Source organism: Pristiophorus japonicus, chromosome 10 (genome assembly GCF_044704955.1).
Source record: "Pristiophorus japonicus isolate sPriJap1 chromosome 10, sPriJap1.hap1, whole genome shotgun sequence".
NCBI classification, from domain to species: Eukaryota; Metazoa; Chordata; class Chondrichthyes; family Pristiophoridae; genus Pristiophorus; species Pristiophorus japonicus.
The window spans coordinates 111,113,866-111,129,625 of record NC_091986.1 but is presented as its reverse complement, the minus strand read 5'-3'; the positions used below and the strand labels follow the sequence as shown (position 1 = coordinate 111,129,625).

General features: G+C 45.0%; 1 protein-coding gene across 1 annotated transcript in view; it reads right to left on the bottom strand.

Moving 5' to 3' along the window:
* grm5b (glutamate receptor, metabotropic 5b) overlaps positions 1–15,760 on the bottom strand; it is a 929,621-nt gene that overhangs the window by 713,494 nt on the left and 200,367 nt on the right. The window contains exon 2 of the mRNA XM_070892001.1: positions 8,753–9,002. Coding sequence (XP_070748102.1) covers positions 8,753–9,002 — 250 coding nt within the window. The remainder of the gene's footprint in view (positions 1–8,752; positions 9,003–15,760) is intronic.

Here is a 15,760-nt window from a genome sequence, read left to right as displayed (position 1 = left end):
CCTTCTTCATAAGCTACTATCGGTGAATACCACAGTCACACTGCAGAAGGCCATCTCTGTGAACCAGGCATTCATGACCTCGACCTGCGGTTCTAGGCAGATGACTCATCCTCAGGACTCAAACCCGGCAAGTGCTGTGCACAGATTGGCGCCTTTTAGAGGGTGGACTGTAGAATGCAAACCTTCTCAAGGAAGAGAGAACAGGTCCCCGAGTCCCTTAACTCAGAGTCCGCTGAGGGGATCTAATCGAGTAGCACCATGCTGGCGTTTTGGAGGGAATCACAGGGCTCACCAGTGCCGTTTTAAAGACTATGTATGCAAAGGCTGCAGCACAAAGGGCCACCTCCAGCGAATGTATCAGAGAAATATGACTCACTGTGTCGATAAAGAGTCTGCAGATGGCCATGAATCCAGCGCAGATTATGAAACCTTAGGCAGAGAGGCAGCTCAACCCCACGACGAGCTATATAGCATTTTTATCTGCACCACCGAGAGGTCCCCGTTGAGGATGGAAGTCGAGATAGATGGCGTTCCAGACTTCATGGAAGTGGACACGGGGGCGAGCCAGTCAGTAATGAATCAAGAAGCCTTTGAGAGGCCATGGGACAATCGAGCTGAACAAAGCAAGTTGGTTCTGGTTTAGCCAAAGCTGTGCACCTACACTGATGAACTTATCCCAGTCATTGGTAGTGCGAAGGTAAAGGTACTCCATGATGGCATGGTGCACAAGTTACCTCTGTGGATTGTTGCAGGTGATGGACCAACGCTACTCAGAAGAAGGTGGATGGAGAAGATCCATTGGAAGTGGGAAGACTTCATCCCTCCAGCGATCGATGTCCTCTGTGCTCAGAGGCAAAGCAAACACCCTGAGGTTGGATCCGGCACCAGAGAGCAGACCAGTACAGCACGCGAGGTACAGACCGCCCAGCACGACTGCGTGGAGATGATCCAGCAGGCTCCTGTGGCAGGACTCCGGAGAAAGAAAATCGGATCCAGAGGTGACTTCCCAGCTTAGGAGGCAGAACCCAGGGAGAAGAGGATCACCGCAATCAACATCATAGATGGAGGAAAGATGATGCCCGAACCACGAGGTGATGCGCTGAAGAAAAAGATGGCGGCGGCCAGACTACGAGGTGCAGCGCTGATGGAGCAACACGTGGCACCAAACGGAGAAGAGGATTGGGGTAAAGAAAGCAAGGCTCTCTTAAAGGAGGCCTGCAACCCACCACACTTAAAGGGACAGTTCCACACACTCAAGCAATATAATAGCAACTGTGAGTTCGAGATAAAATGTGTAAGTGATGATCAGAGTTGTGTACGTGCAATAAGCAAGGAAAATGAAATGTTATGCGATGTAGGATTTCAACTGCATGCAGCCAATGTAGCGGGCAAACACCCATCGAGAGCACACAAGTCCAGCGAGCTACCCAACGCTGTAGCCGGCATCCCTGGGACCAGAGTTATGCACCATGGAGTGTGGCCACAAGCAGCCAATACACACGAGCTGCAGAGCAAGCGATCTCAGGAGGGCAACAGCACCGGTATCGATACCCTGCCCCTGATCAGCTCCACCTCTCAGGCACCCGATGGCACCAATCGCCACGAGCCTGAAAGAGCAAACTGTGCTAAGGCACAGCCCCCAGACCCCATCGTCACCAAGGCCATACCCGGGAACGACGGGTCACCCGCAACAGTCCTCCCAAAGGGGACCGGGACCAGCCAGGATCCCCAACCAAACAAAGCCCAGGCTAGCGAGTCAGCAGTTCCCTGTGCACTGCTCGACAACAGCTCCTCAGGGAGCAGCAGCGACCCAGAATGCAAAGAAAGGACAGGGAGGGTCACAGGCATCTGTGAACCTGCCCAATGCTAGGAGCAACGGCAACAGCCCCAGGAGCAGGCAACTTGAGCCAACCGTGTTCCCACCGCCAGCACCGCCACCAGACTGCCTGGACACCATCCAGCAGTTCTGGAACTAGCTTTGTCCTCATGCACCGGTTACCAATCCCCAGTATGTATCGATAATGTATCTCACCAGTCCAACGTATTTGTCTCACAACTGAACCACAAATGTAATGCAAACTTGTTTTTCTGGACTTGAATGTATATGAATGCAATGAGCCTCCGGCATAATCTATATGTGGGAGGGGGGCGGCGGGGAGAAAGGAGTGGTCAGGGAAACACACTAATAGCAACCACCAGCACTCTACTGTCAATGAAACACCAACCACTCACCCAAGATTGAAACGACCCACCAACGGTCAACCAGACAGAGCTAAGCCCAGAGCACAGTCAATGCAAAGGCAATTTGCACTCAAAGTTTGGGGGAGAGTGATGTCATATATCCTACATGATTACTGTTTGTACTATCACAAGGTGTGCCACCAGAGGGCACAGCAGTGGGAGACTTATAGGTTAACTGTACAGGTGTGCCTGGCAGAATATAAAAGGCAGGCCACCAGGTGTGATCCTAACTCTGGAGTTATTGATAAAGGACTAAGGTCACTACAGTTCAAGTACAACACATTGCCTCGTGGAGTCATTATCAGAGCATCCAAGGATATAATACGTTTTTTGCAGGCGTCCATTTTTTGGTGGCGTCCGTTTGTACAGGTTTCACTGTATTTATGCTGTTAATTATGAGCCCTAACTTTCTGTGGTGAATTTAAAGGCCAACTAATCCAGCAATATCTTAAAAATAACAGGGAGACTAAGGACGAGATGCACGAAGCAAACAAGAGCGGCATAATTCAACCAGCAAGTTCTGGAGATTTATAATTCACAGCGTAGCTGGGAAAATACTGGTCCATTTGCGCAGTAATAACAGCAGCGGCATGAACTCACTGTTATTTTTTCAGAAAGATTTGGCCATTATTTTTGCCTTTTTTCCAGTCCAGCACCGTACTTTAATTATTCATTATCCTTTTCTATTTTCACATCAAGCCTAACTGTGTTGTGATCAGTATTACCCAACAGTTCGCATACTCTCATATCAGTTTTTTGTTGCTCGTCATTTGCCCAAATAAATCACTGTTGGACAAAAACTATACTTAAAAAATATTTGATCATGGAATGTGGGTGTCGCTGCCAAGGACATTATTTGTGGCCCATTCCTAATTGCCATTGAGTGGTGGTGATCCACCATTTCAGAATCAACCACATTGCCATGGGTCTGGAGTCACACATAGGCCAGACCATGTAAGGACAGCAGATTCCCTTCCCTGAAGGACATGAGTGAACCAGATGGGTTTTTATGACAGTCTGGTAGTTTAATGGTTACCATGGCTGATACTAACTTTTTATTCCAGATTTGTATTTAATTAACTGAATTTGAATTCCCTAGCAGCGTGCTGGGATTTGAACTCATGTGTCCATATAATTATTCCAGACCTCTGGATTACTAGTCCAGTAACATAACCACTATGCTACCATACCCCACTGATCTATGAAACAGTCTTTGATGCATTTAAAAAATATTTCTCCACTTTCATCACATCCACTGGAGAAGAGTTCCCACCCTGTTGCCTATCGATCTCCCACTGCAACTTTGGTAGAAGATGAGCAAAAGCCCTGGAGAAATGGCATAAATGGCCATCTATAGCCGTTTATGCTGCTTCTCTGGGGGTTCCACCAATCTTCCAACTAAGTTACCACAATAGATCGGAGAAACGCTGCACAAATTCCAGGCGATACCTTAATCCCAGTCTGTTATACATATAAATACATTGTGTAGCCACCAGAGGGCTCATCCCCTGGAGTCCCAAGGGATCCCACAAACCCTTGGGAACACCTGTACTTAAGGAGGCCTCACAGGCTGGAGAGGCACTCTGAAGACCTGCAATAAAAGACTATGGTCACGCTTTACTTTGAGCTCACTGTATCTAGTCAGACTCTTTATTCATGCATAACAACCGGCGATGAGATACAGATGATGAACCCAACGATGCAGAGAACAGTGGGCATCCTGGAGAAATTTTTGGCAGGAGATGATTGGGAAACCTTCGTGGAGCGATTCGACCAATACTTCGTGGCCAACGAGCTGGAAGGAGAAACGAATGCTGCCAAATGAAAGGCGATTCTCCTCACCATCTGTGGGGCACCAATGTATAGCCTCATAAAAAACCTGCTTGCTCCAGCGAAACCCACAGAAAAATCATACGATGACATGTGCACACTGGTCCGGGAGCATCTGAACCTGAAGGAAAGCGTTCTGATGGTGAGGTACCGGTTCTACACCTACAGAAGGTCTGAAGGCCAGGAAGTGGCGAGCCATGTCGCCGAGCTGTGACGCCTTGCAGGACATTGCAAATTTGAACAACATTTGGAGCACCTGCTCAGGGACTTATTCTTACTTGGCATTGGCCATGAAGTGATACTTCGCAAACTTTTGACCGTAGAGATCACAACCTTGAGTAAAGCCATAGCGATAGCCCAGGCGTTCATTGCCACCAGTGACAATACTAAGCAAATCTCTCAGCACATGAGTGCTGCTGCAAGTACTGTGAACAAAGTGATGTTGTATTCAAATCACAATGTACGGGGCAGGCCCCACATGCCTGCAGCTGCACGTCCGCAGATGTCTCAGAGACCACCATCAAGGGTGATGAATGCAAGGCCATTAACACCTTGTTGGCACTGCGGGGGTGATCATCGTTTCCATTCATGCCGCTTCAAAGAGTATGTTTGCAAGGGCTGTGGAACAGTGGGACACCTCCAACGTATGTGCAGGCGAGCTGCAAACCCTGTTATTCCTGCAAACCACCATGTTGCAGAGGAGGACAGATCCATGGCAGATCACTACGAACCAAAGCCTCAGACCGAGGAGGCAGCGGTATATGGGGTGCACACATTTACCACAAAGTGTCCCCCGATAATGCTGAAAGTTGAATTAAATGGACTCCCGGTGTCAATGCAGCTGGACATGGGCATGAGCAAGTCCATTATGAGCAAAAAGACTTTTGATAAACTGTGGTGCAGCAAGGCCTCAAGGCCAGTCCTGACTCCCATTCGCACTAAACTGAGAACTTACACAAAGGAACTGATTCCTGTAATCGGCAGTGCTACTGTAAAGGTCTCCTACGATGGAGCGGTGCAAAAAATACCACTCTGGGTGGTACCGGGCGATGGTCCCACGCTGCTCGGCAGGAGCTGGCTGGGAAAGATACGCTGGAACTGGGACGACATCTGAGCGCTCTCATCTGTTGACGACACTTTGTGTGCTCAGGTCTTAAGCAAGTACCTCTTGCTGTTCGAATCAGGCATCGGTAAGTTCCAAAGAACAAAAGTGCAGATCCATTTGATTCCGGGGGCATGACCATCCATCACAAGGTGAGAGCCGTACCGTACATGATGAGAGAGAGAGGGTAGAGATCGAGCTGGACCGGCTGCACCGAGAGGGCATCATTTCGCCGATCGAATTCAACGAGTGGGCCAGTCCGATTGTCCCAGTCCTCAAGGGAGACGGCACCATCAGAATCTGTGGTGATTACAAAGTAACTATCAATCGTTTTTCCCTGCAGGATCAATACCCACTACAAAAGGCAGATGACCTAGTTGCTACGTGGTGGGAGGAAAGACGTTCACGAAGCTGGACTTGACCTCGGCCTACATGACGCAGGAGCTGGAGGAATCATCGAAGGGCCTCACCTGCATCAACACACACAAAGGTCTCTTCATTTACAACAGATGCCTAGATGCCTATTTGGGATTCGATCAGCCACGGCTATATTCCAGAGAAACATTTAAGCTGACTGAAATCGGTCCCACGCACGGTGGTCTTCCAGGACGACATCTTGGTTACAGGTCGGGACACAGTCGAGCATCTGCAGAACCTGGAGGAGGTTCTTAGTCGACTCAACCGTGTGGGCTCAGGTTAAAACGCTCAAAATGCATTTCCTGGTGCCTGAAGTGGAGTTCCTGGGGAGAAGAATCACGGCGGACGGCATCAGGCCCACCAATTCGAAGACAGAGGCAATCGAGAATGCACCGAGACCACAGAACGTGACGGAGCTGCGGTCGTTTCTAGGACGCCTGAACTACTTTGATAACTTCTTACTGGGTCTCAGCACACTGTTAGAACCACTGCACGCCTTACCGCATATAGGAGACAAATGGGTATGGGGTAAAAGCCAAGAAAATGCCTTTGTAAAAGCTAGAAAAGTGTTATGCTCAAACAAATTGCTTGTATTGTATGATCCATGTAAGTGTTGGGTACTAGCATGTGATGCGTCGTCGTACGGGGCTGGGCGTGTATTGCAACAAGCTAATGAATCTGGGAAATTGCAACCGGTTGCTTATGCATCCAGAAGTCTGTCTAAGGCAGAGAGGGCCTACAACATGATCAAAAAAGAAGCGTTAGCGTGTGTTTATGGGGTAAAGGAAATGCATCAATATCTGTTTGGGCTCAAATTTGAATTAGAAACTGACCATAAGCCACTGATATCCCTTTTTTCCGAAAGAGGATCAATACGAATGCACGGCCTGCATCCAGAGATGGGCGCTCACGTTGTCCGCATACAACTACGCCATCCGCCGCAGGCCAGGCACAGAAAACTGTGCCGGTGCTCTCAGTAGGCTGCCATTGCCCACCACGGGGGTGGAAATGGCACAGCCCGCAGATTTAGTCATGGTAATGGAAGCATTCGAGAGTGAGCAATCACCCATCACAGAGAACCTGTACGAGTCAGAACCCCTTACTGTCCCTAGTAAAAAATTGCGTGCTTCACGGGAGCTGGTCCAGTGTTCCATTGGAAATGCAGGAAGAGATAAAGCCGTACCAGCGGCGCAAAGATGAAATATCTATACAGGCAGACTGCCTTCTGTGGGCTACTCGGATAGTGGTCCCCAAGAAGGGCAGGGACACCTTCATCAGTGATCTCCACAGTACTCACCCAGGCATTGTAATGATGAAAGTGATAGCCAGATCCCACGTGTGGTGGCCCGGTATTGATACGGACTTAGAGTCCTGCGTGCACAAATGTAACACATGCTTGCAATTAAGCAATGCACCGAGGGACGAGGGAGGCTCCACTAAATTTATGGTCTTGGCCCTTCAAACCGTGGTCCAGGGTCCATGTCGACTATGCAGGCCCATTTTTGGGTAAAATGTTCCTAGTGGTTGTAGATGCGTACTCCAAATGGATTGAATGTGAGATAATGTCAGCAAGCACGTCCGCTGCCACCACTGAAAGCCTGCGGGCCATGTTTGCCACGCACGGCCTGCCTGATGTCCTGGTGAGCGACAATGGGCCATGTTTCACCAGTGCTGAGTTCAAAGAGTTCATGACCCGCAAAGGGATCAAACATGTCACATCTGCCCCGTTCAAACCAGCATTCAATGGTCAGGCAGAGAGAGCAGTGCAAATCATCAAGCAGTGTTTGAAGAGGGTAACTGAAGGCTCACTGCAGACTCGCCTATCCCGAGTCCTGCTTAACTACTGCATGAGACCCCACTCGCTCATTGGGATTCTACATGCTGAACTGCTCATGAAAAGGGCACTTAAGACAAGGCTCCCGTTAGTCCAACCTGATCTACATGAACAGATAGAAAGCAGGCGGCTTCAACAAAGTACATATCATGATAGCGCAAATGTGTCACGCGAAATTGAAATCAATGATCCTGTATTTGTGTTGAACTATGGACAAGGTCCCAAGTGGCTTCCCGGCACTATTGTGACCAAAGAGGGGAGTACATTGTTTCAAGTCAAACTTTCAAATCGACTCATTCACCAGAAACACTTAGACCAAATCAAACTCAGATTCATGGACTATCCTGAGCAACCCACTTTGGACCCTACCTTCTTTGAACACCCAACATACACACCAGTGGCAACCGACACCGCCGTTCACCACGAAGCTGAACCCATCACCCACAGCAGCCCAGCAGGACTCACCACACCAGGCAGCCCAGCAAGGCCAGCTGCACAGCAGCCTTGCAAGGGCCCAACAAATGATTCACCAAAACCAGCATTTGCACCGAGACGATCAACCAGGGAAAGAAAGGCCCCAGATCGACTCACCTTGTAAATAGTTACACTATTAACTTTGGAGGAGAGTGTTGTTATATATGTAAACCTGTAAATACCTTGTGTAGCCACTAGAGGGCTCATCCCCTGGAGTCCCAAGGGATCCCACAATCCCTTGGGAGCACTTGTACTTAAGGAGGCCTCACAGGCTGGAGAGGCACTCTGGAGACCTGCAATAAAAGACTAAGGTCACACTTTACTTTGAGTTCACAGTATCTAGTCAGACTCCTTATTCATACATAACAGTCTATCTTGGGATATTTAAAATAATCCAATATTATTTCCCTATTGTTCTTGTACATTGCTCAGAACTGTCTGCAAATTTCCTTTTTATTATCTCTGCTGTTTGTTTATCTGTAGTATACACCAAGAATAATACCATTTCCGATCCTATCCTTTAGCTTTATTCATTTATATATAATTGTGGTAGAATACAAATAAAGATGTTGCATAATGCAGACAGGCATTTTTGCAGCTGGTAGACAACAACCATTGGACTGTATTATGTATCTCAAAACAGATAAGTAGCAATACTCTTCCTTTGAGTGAAGCATTTGATTTTATTGACCCACTCTGTGCCTTCATTCCAAGTTTTGGAACTATTTGAGCTGAGCTGTTTTGTCTGCTGGTGTCATTGTTATTTTAACTCATTTCTACAGCCCCGAAGATTCTGACTTGAACCACACCAATATGTAAATATCAATTCAGTAAAGCCTGAGATTTTCACTTACCTGCCAATCAACTGGAACTCTCCCACAGATCCAAGTCGCCGCATAGACATCAGCAGCCCTCTTATAGTCATGCCCTCACAAAAGCAAGCCACAACTCGGGCCTTTGGTAGTTGACTGCGCATCTTCCTCAAAAGCTTATCAAAGTTCTGCTCCCCAGCATTGCTGTAGATTTTGTAGGAGTGAGCAATGCAGATTCCCTCTTTAGCTGCCATGTCTTTAAAAGCTTCCATGCCACTTTCTCCATAATTACCTACAAGACAAGCATTGGATGTCACTGTGCATCGACAATTAATATCAAAAAAGCTACTGCTATCTTACTCAAGAGTTTAACTAACATAATTTATTGATCCTGTCATCCGTAATGCATAACCAATTATTTGTTTCTGTTTGTTTCAAAAGTTCACTTCCAAAGCTGCATCAATTTAAGGTAGGTACATTTTCTCTAAGTATTTTAAATAACTATCCAAATTTCAATGAACTTGCTAAAATAAATATCCTTTTATATTATGCGATTTTATGTGCATTAACATTTCACTGAGACAAGTCTGTTTAATTTTTAATTCACTAGTTACATTCATGATACTAGACATGACATTTAACACTTATTACAAAGATCACAAATATAAGTACAGAGATATTGGCTATTGGAATGCAGCTACAAATTTAGAAGTTTTGGACAAGCCTGGAATTGCATCATAGTTACAGAAATACTGAAAATTAGGTATAATGCCTCACCTGTGACTCTTAAAACATACAGACCTTGAATTTCCACAGGATTCTCCTGCTGTACTGCCTTAATCTCAGCAGAAGGTCAGTGGAACCTCCTGAGATACAGTGTGAATCACCATTTTTATCTGTTTATGTCATTCCACCAGGGGTTACACTGATCTTTCTTCAAATTTATGGCAGTAGATTGAGAGAACTGCTCTCCCCATGAATATTCAAAACGATAGAAACTTATTACTGAGATAACCCAATATTTTCACGGTGATCTTAATTTCATACATTTGCAAATATGAAAATCAAACTCTAGCGAAAGTTAATGCAAGTCTTTAATAGTATAGCTTTCAGCATTAATATAGTTAAATTAAAATGTCAGTATTTTTTAAATCCATGACATTTGAAGGAGATGATAACTCTACTGATAAGTTCATTGAATGTTAAACCCTGTTTCCTTGTCATTGATTCCAAACCCTCCTCAACCATTGTCTCAGGAACCAAACTGTTCTCAACCTTGGCGTCCCATTCTACCCTGAGCTGAGTTTTGAACCTCATATCCTCTCCATCACAAAGACTGCTTACTTCCACCTTCATAACATTACCTGTCTCCCCTGTTGAAATTTCATGTATCTTTGTCATCTCCAGATTCAACTGCTCTAACGCTTTCCTTGTTCACTTCCCATCCTCCACCTTTCATAAACTGCAACATATCCAAAAGTCTACGACATGAATCCTCTCCCATTTTAAATCTAGTTCCTCCATTATTCCCATCTTTGCTGACTTACATTGGCTTCCCCTCCCCAATGCCTTAAATTTAAAGTTCCTTACCCTCATCTTTAAATCTTCCAATAACTTGATCTCACCCTTCCACTGCTACATCATCCCCCCCAACATTCGCTTGCTGAATATTTTGCTCTTCTGGCTCTGACTTTTTATTCACCTGTACCTTTCCCTTCACCTGGTGGCCAAACCTTCAGCCACCTGGGTACCATTTTCTGGAACTCCATCCCTAAAGCTCTCTGTTTCTCCACCTCTATTGCCTTGTTTAAAACCCCCTCAAAACCCATCTCTTCAGCCAAGCTTTCAGTCGCCCGAAGTAATCGCTATTTTCCTCCCTTGGTGTTAGTTTTCCATATGCCCAACTGTGATTTTTTTTATTATATTAAAGTCATTATAGAACTGTAAGTTATTGTTGATACTAAATATGTAATCCTTGTTGTATCAAGTGCCATTTTTACTTTTTGGAAAAATCATTAAACAATCTATGATTCTTACAAGGAGCCCTGTAGGTTCTCCATGAGCTCAGTAAGTCAGCCAACTGCATTCCCCAAGAAATACTTCACTTCCTGCCATACTTTTGCTTAATTTGGTTTCAGTCTGTTCAGTAGCCACTTTTAATTTATTTTTCTAACTTCACTGAGCGTTTGCAAAAGAGGCTTCTCATGATTGTTGCACCAGGTTCCCTTCACTGGTGTTACTGAAGCAGAAAAAAGCCCAACAGCCATAGACTTCTTGATAGAAGTTTCCCAAAAAAAAACAACATGCAATGGATGTATCTAAAGGTACACACATACTGTTCACAGTACTTATCTCTAGACTTACCATCTCCTTTACATTTCATGAAAGTAAAGGGCTTTAAGATATAACGGAGTGACTATCCCAAGCACACCATTATCCTAATCTCATTCAAAAATTCATAACCTTGTACAGACATGTTTCTTTTGAAGAACTGATACGACTGGAATAGCTGAAGGAATATTAACACAAAGCTGTTCAACAAGGCAGCTTCAGTCTATTCTCCTTTGCTTTCCCGCAGTCAGTGAAATTTAAACTATACACATCTTCAGAAGATGACACATCAGTGTCCATTACACTTTAGTTGTTACATTTCAACGTGTCAAAAGCATTTATCAAAAGAAAGAAAAGAGTAATTTCATATTTGTATCTTCTGACGTGGAGCTGAGAATTTACAAGAACCTGCCAATCTTCAAACTTCCCTCACCAACAGCAATTAGACTTTGTGGCCATAAAGGGACAGGGCTAGTGAAACACATCTACACCTCAGTGACAGAATAATGCCTTGTGCATTACATGGCATAATGCTCTTGTTGTTCTCAAACAACATATCATCCAACGTACCATGAACAATTCCACAGGAACTAGTCTTACAATACAAAACAGACTACTTCTACCATGTGACAAGAAGCTTCATGGCTATAATATAGCAATAACTGGTGGTGTAACAGAGAATTAAGAAGAGTAAGAGAGATAAATGAGGAAATGATAGGCTTACTAGTCTGTTGTGGGGAAATTACTAAAATCCGTCATGAGGGATAGAATATCTGAGCACTTGAACAAACATGAACTGATTAGAAAGAGCCAGCATGTATTTGTAAAGGGTAAGGCATGTTTAACGAATCTAGTTGATTATTTTCGAGGAGGTAACTTACGTGGTAGATAGGGAGTTATCAATGAATGTTATTTATATCGACTTCCAGAAGGCATTTGATAAGGTTCCATATAAGAGACTGTTAAAAATAAGAGCACACTGAAATGGAGGCAACCTATTGACATAGATAGATAATTAGTTAGGAGGTAGGTGACAGAGAGTAGAGATAATGGCTATGTACTCAAATTGGCAGGATGTGACTATTGCTGTCCCCCAGGGATCTGCACTGAGGTCTCTGCTTTCATGATATTTATAAATGACTTAGATGAAGGACTAGAGAGCCATATTTCCAAGTTTGCCAATGATCTCAAGTTAGGTGGCACAGTAAATAGTGTAGATGGGAGCAGAAAGGTGCAAAGGACATTGATAGATTAAGTGAGTGGCAAAACTGTAGTAGATGGAGTTCAATGAGTGGAAATGTGAGGTCACCAACTTTGGATCTAAGATAGATAGATCAGAGTATTTTCTAAATAACGAGAAGCCTGGAACCGTGGATGAGCCGAGAGATTTAGGGGTCCAAATACAGGAATCACTAAAAACTAGTGGACAGGTACAAAAAATATAAAAGGCTAATGGAATGTTGGGCTTTATCTCAAGGGGGCTGTAATACAAAGGAATGGAAGTTATGTTACAGTTATATAAAACTTGGCTTAGACCCCATTTAGAATACTGCATTCAGTTCTGGGAACATCACCTCAGGAAGGATATATGGCCTTTGGAGTGGGTGCAGTGCAGATTCACCAGAATAATATTAAGGCTAAAAGGGTTAAATTATGAGGACAGATTGTACACACTAGGCTTGTAATCCATTGATATTGAAGATTAAGGGGTGATCTAATTAAGGTGCTTAAGATGATTAATGGAGTTGATAGAATAGATAGGGAGAAATTATTTATTCTGGTGGGGGCATCCAGGACAAGGGGGCATACACTTAAAATTACAGCTCGGCCATTCAGGGGTGATGTCAGGAAGCATTTCTTCACACAAATGGTAGTGGAAATCTGGAACTCTCTCATTCAAAAAGCTGATGAGGCTATGTCAATTGAAAACTTCAAAACTGAGATTGATAGGCGAGGGTATTAATGGGTAATGGAATCAAGGCAGGTAGATATAGATCAGTCATGATCCAATTGAATAGCGAAACAGGCACAAGGGGCTGACTGGCCTATTCCTGTTCCGATATTCCTAAAATGGAGATTAAAATGACCAAACTCAAATAGGAATGTTCAACCATGGGAATTTATTAGGAGAGGAGTATTATATCATGTAATTTACAGTGTATTATTCTGCCACTAAATTGAAGCTGTGTCACTTTAAAGCTTAAAGTCCTGATTATTTTTAACTAATTACTGGATGGGCTAATCCAATTGCTATTCACGCTGGAAATCTGAACATTGGGCCTGGTTTTCGAGAAGTTTTTGACTGGGTTTTCACTGCAATTTGACCCTCTGCAGCAAAAACCCCGTTGCAAAGCCCGGGAGGGATCCTCGGGTACCTGCTTGTGGCGGCGCTTCCAAGTACCGCCGGGGAGAGGTGCACCGACGTGCAATGACGTGGATTGCATTTTCGTCGGTCTTTCGGCTCCCTCCCGACCCCAGCGCCACACTCAGAATAGCGACAGGTCAAACCTGTCGGTGTAGCCCTGCCAGCAGTGGTAAGTATGAAAACCTGTAAAAAAAGATAAGTTAAAGTTTTTATTTTTTACCTTCTTTTCAACGATTTGATAGTTAAGGGTCTTGTTAATGTTTTTGGAATGTTTTTTGGAATTTCCCCCCCACCCCCTCCAACCGCCCCAAGGCCTCTCTCGCAGCGCTCCTGGCACCGGACTAAATTTGGCGAAACTCGTGTTTTTGCACCGCGAATGCTTGTGCAACACCTCCCTTACCAATGCGTAAAGTTCGAAAGTTCGGGCTAAAAATGGTAGCACAGCGCAAATGATAAGTTTCACGTATTGCTACCATTTTCGCTGAAAAACCCCGAAAGCCGAAAATCTGGCACCTGGCTTTGTTTGTAGGATGGCCAATTAAGCAGCTGCAGGCATTATGGCTCTTGCATTTTCCTCTCCTCAACAGCTTTTCTGTAAATTCCAGATGACTGTCAAGAGATTGTCCTATAATAAATGAATTTGTTCATAATGCCTGGCGGAAATGGGGTGCTAGTGTTCCAAAAATGACATCGGGGCACTTACATCCCTATTACCATTTTGACCACCGCCATCTTGAGTAGTGGCTGTCTGTTTCAAGTGGGAGACTAGTTATAATATGCAAATAGCACCTATAATATACAAAGAACCTGAATTGCAATTGCAAGGTACAAATTGACAAAGCATATGCCGTGCATATTCCAAGCATTTGTACCAACTGGTCAGTGGCCTAACCAACAGTACAAAAAGGGACCGCTGAAAGCCATTCACAAAATAACTCAGGAAATGTGTATTTATTTCTGGTAGAGCCATGAGGAGCAGGAATGAAGGTGCCCACTGCCAGCTTGTTCTCTGCTGGTAGTTAAAATTAGCTTTATTATATCATGTAAAGCAACATATTATCCTGCTATTTAAGTGTAAATGTGTGTCACTTTAAGGCCAAAAAGTCCAATCAAACAACGAATGAGTGAGTTCATACAAGTCAGACATTGTGGCTCTGTGTTTGTGTGGTGCTGCAATGCTTAACGACTGCCTTTGTTGGTTATAGTTGTATTTAAATGTGACACAAATAATTAGACAGTTTATGACATCTGAAGTATGACAGATAAAAATTTCATGCATAATGTAAAGATTTTATAATATTGCTTGCAAATTTTCCATGGCAGAGATTGTACTGTTTTTAAGGAGGGAAAGATTATTCCATGCAAAATACAATGTGCATGAAATTCCAGGCTTCTGGTTCACCACCAGAAGTGTGGCAGAGTTAACTCTCAGCCACTGGTGCTTCAGGTCTTTGGCCCAGTTCCTAAATCCTGGGAATTGTCATTTTAATAATGAAGACTATACAACAGAGGCACTCGTCCTGGGGAAATCGTGGATAATTGGAACGGCTGAGTTAATGCAGAAGGCAATTAAGAGAATTCACACATTGTGGGACCAAAATTCACCATCCCCAAAGGGACGGCTACCGCGGGATTTGGGCAACCAATCAAAAACATCGATCGCCCACCGCAGTTGGGTGGTTTTCCCTCCCCAAGCCATATTCAGCTTGAGGGGGATTTGAGCGGTGCACACTTCCGCCAGAAACGGCGGGGTGAAGCCGCAGTAAAGGAAGGTTTCCCGTGGTGAGGTAATCAGCGGGCGGGCCACTGGAAAATGGCCACCACAGCGATCTTCACCTACAAAAACGGAGGACTTCTTCAGGCATCATCATCATCATAGGCAGTCCCTCGGAATCAAAGAAGACTTGCTTCCACTCCCAAAGTGAGTCTTTTGGTGGCTGAACAGTCCAATACGAGAGCCACAGACCCTGTCACAGGTGGGACAGACATTCGTCGGGGGAAGGGGGGGGTTGGACTGATTTGCCGCTCGCTCCTTCCGCTGCCTGCGCCTGATCTCTTCACGCTCGTGGTGTTGAGATTCGAAGAGCTCAACGCCCTCCCGGATGCACTTTTTCCACCTAGGGCAGTCTTTGGTCAGGGACTCCCAGATGTCAGTGGTAATGTCGCACTTTGCCAGGGAGGCTTTGAGAGTGTCCTTGTAACATTTTCACTGCCCACCTTTGGCTCGTTTGCCGTGAAGGAGCTCTGCAGAGAGCAATTGCTTAGGGAGTCTCGTGTCTGGCATGCGAACTATGTGGCCATCCCAGCAAAGCTGATTAGTGCTTCAATGCTAGGGATGTTAGCCTAGGCGAGGA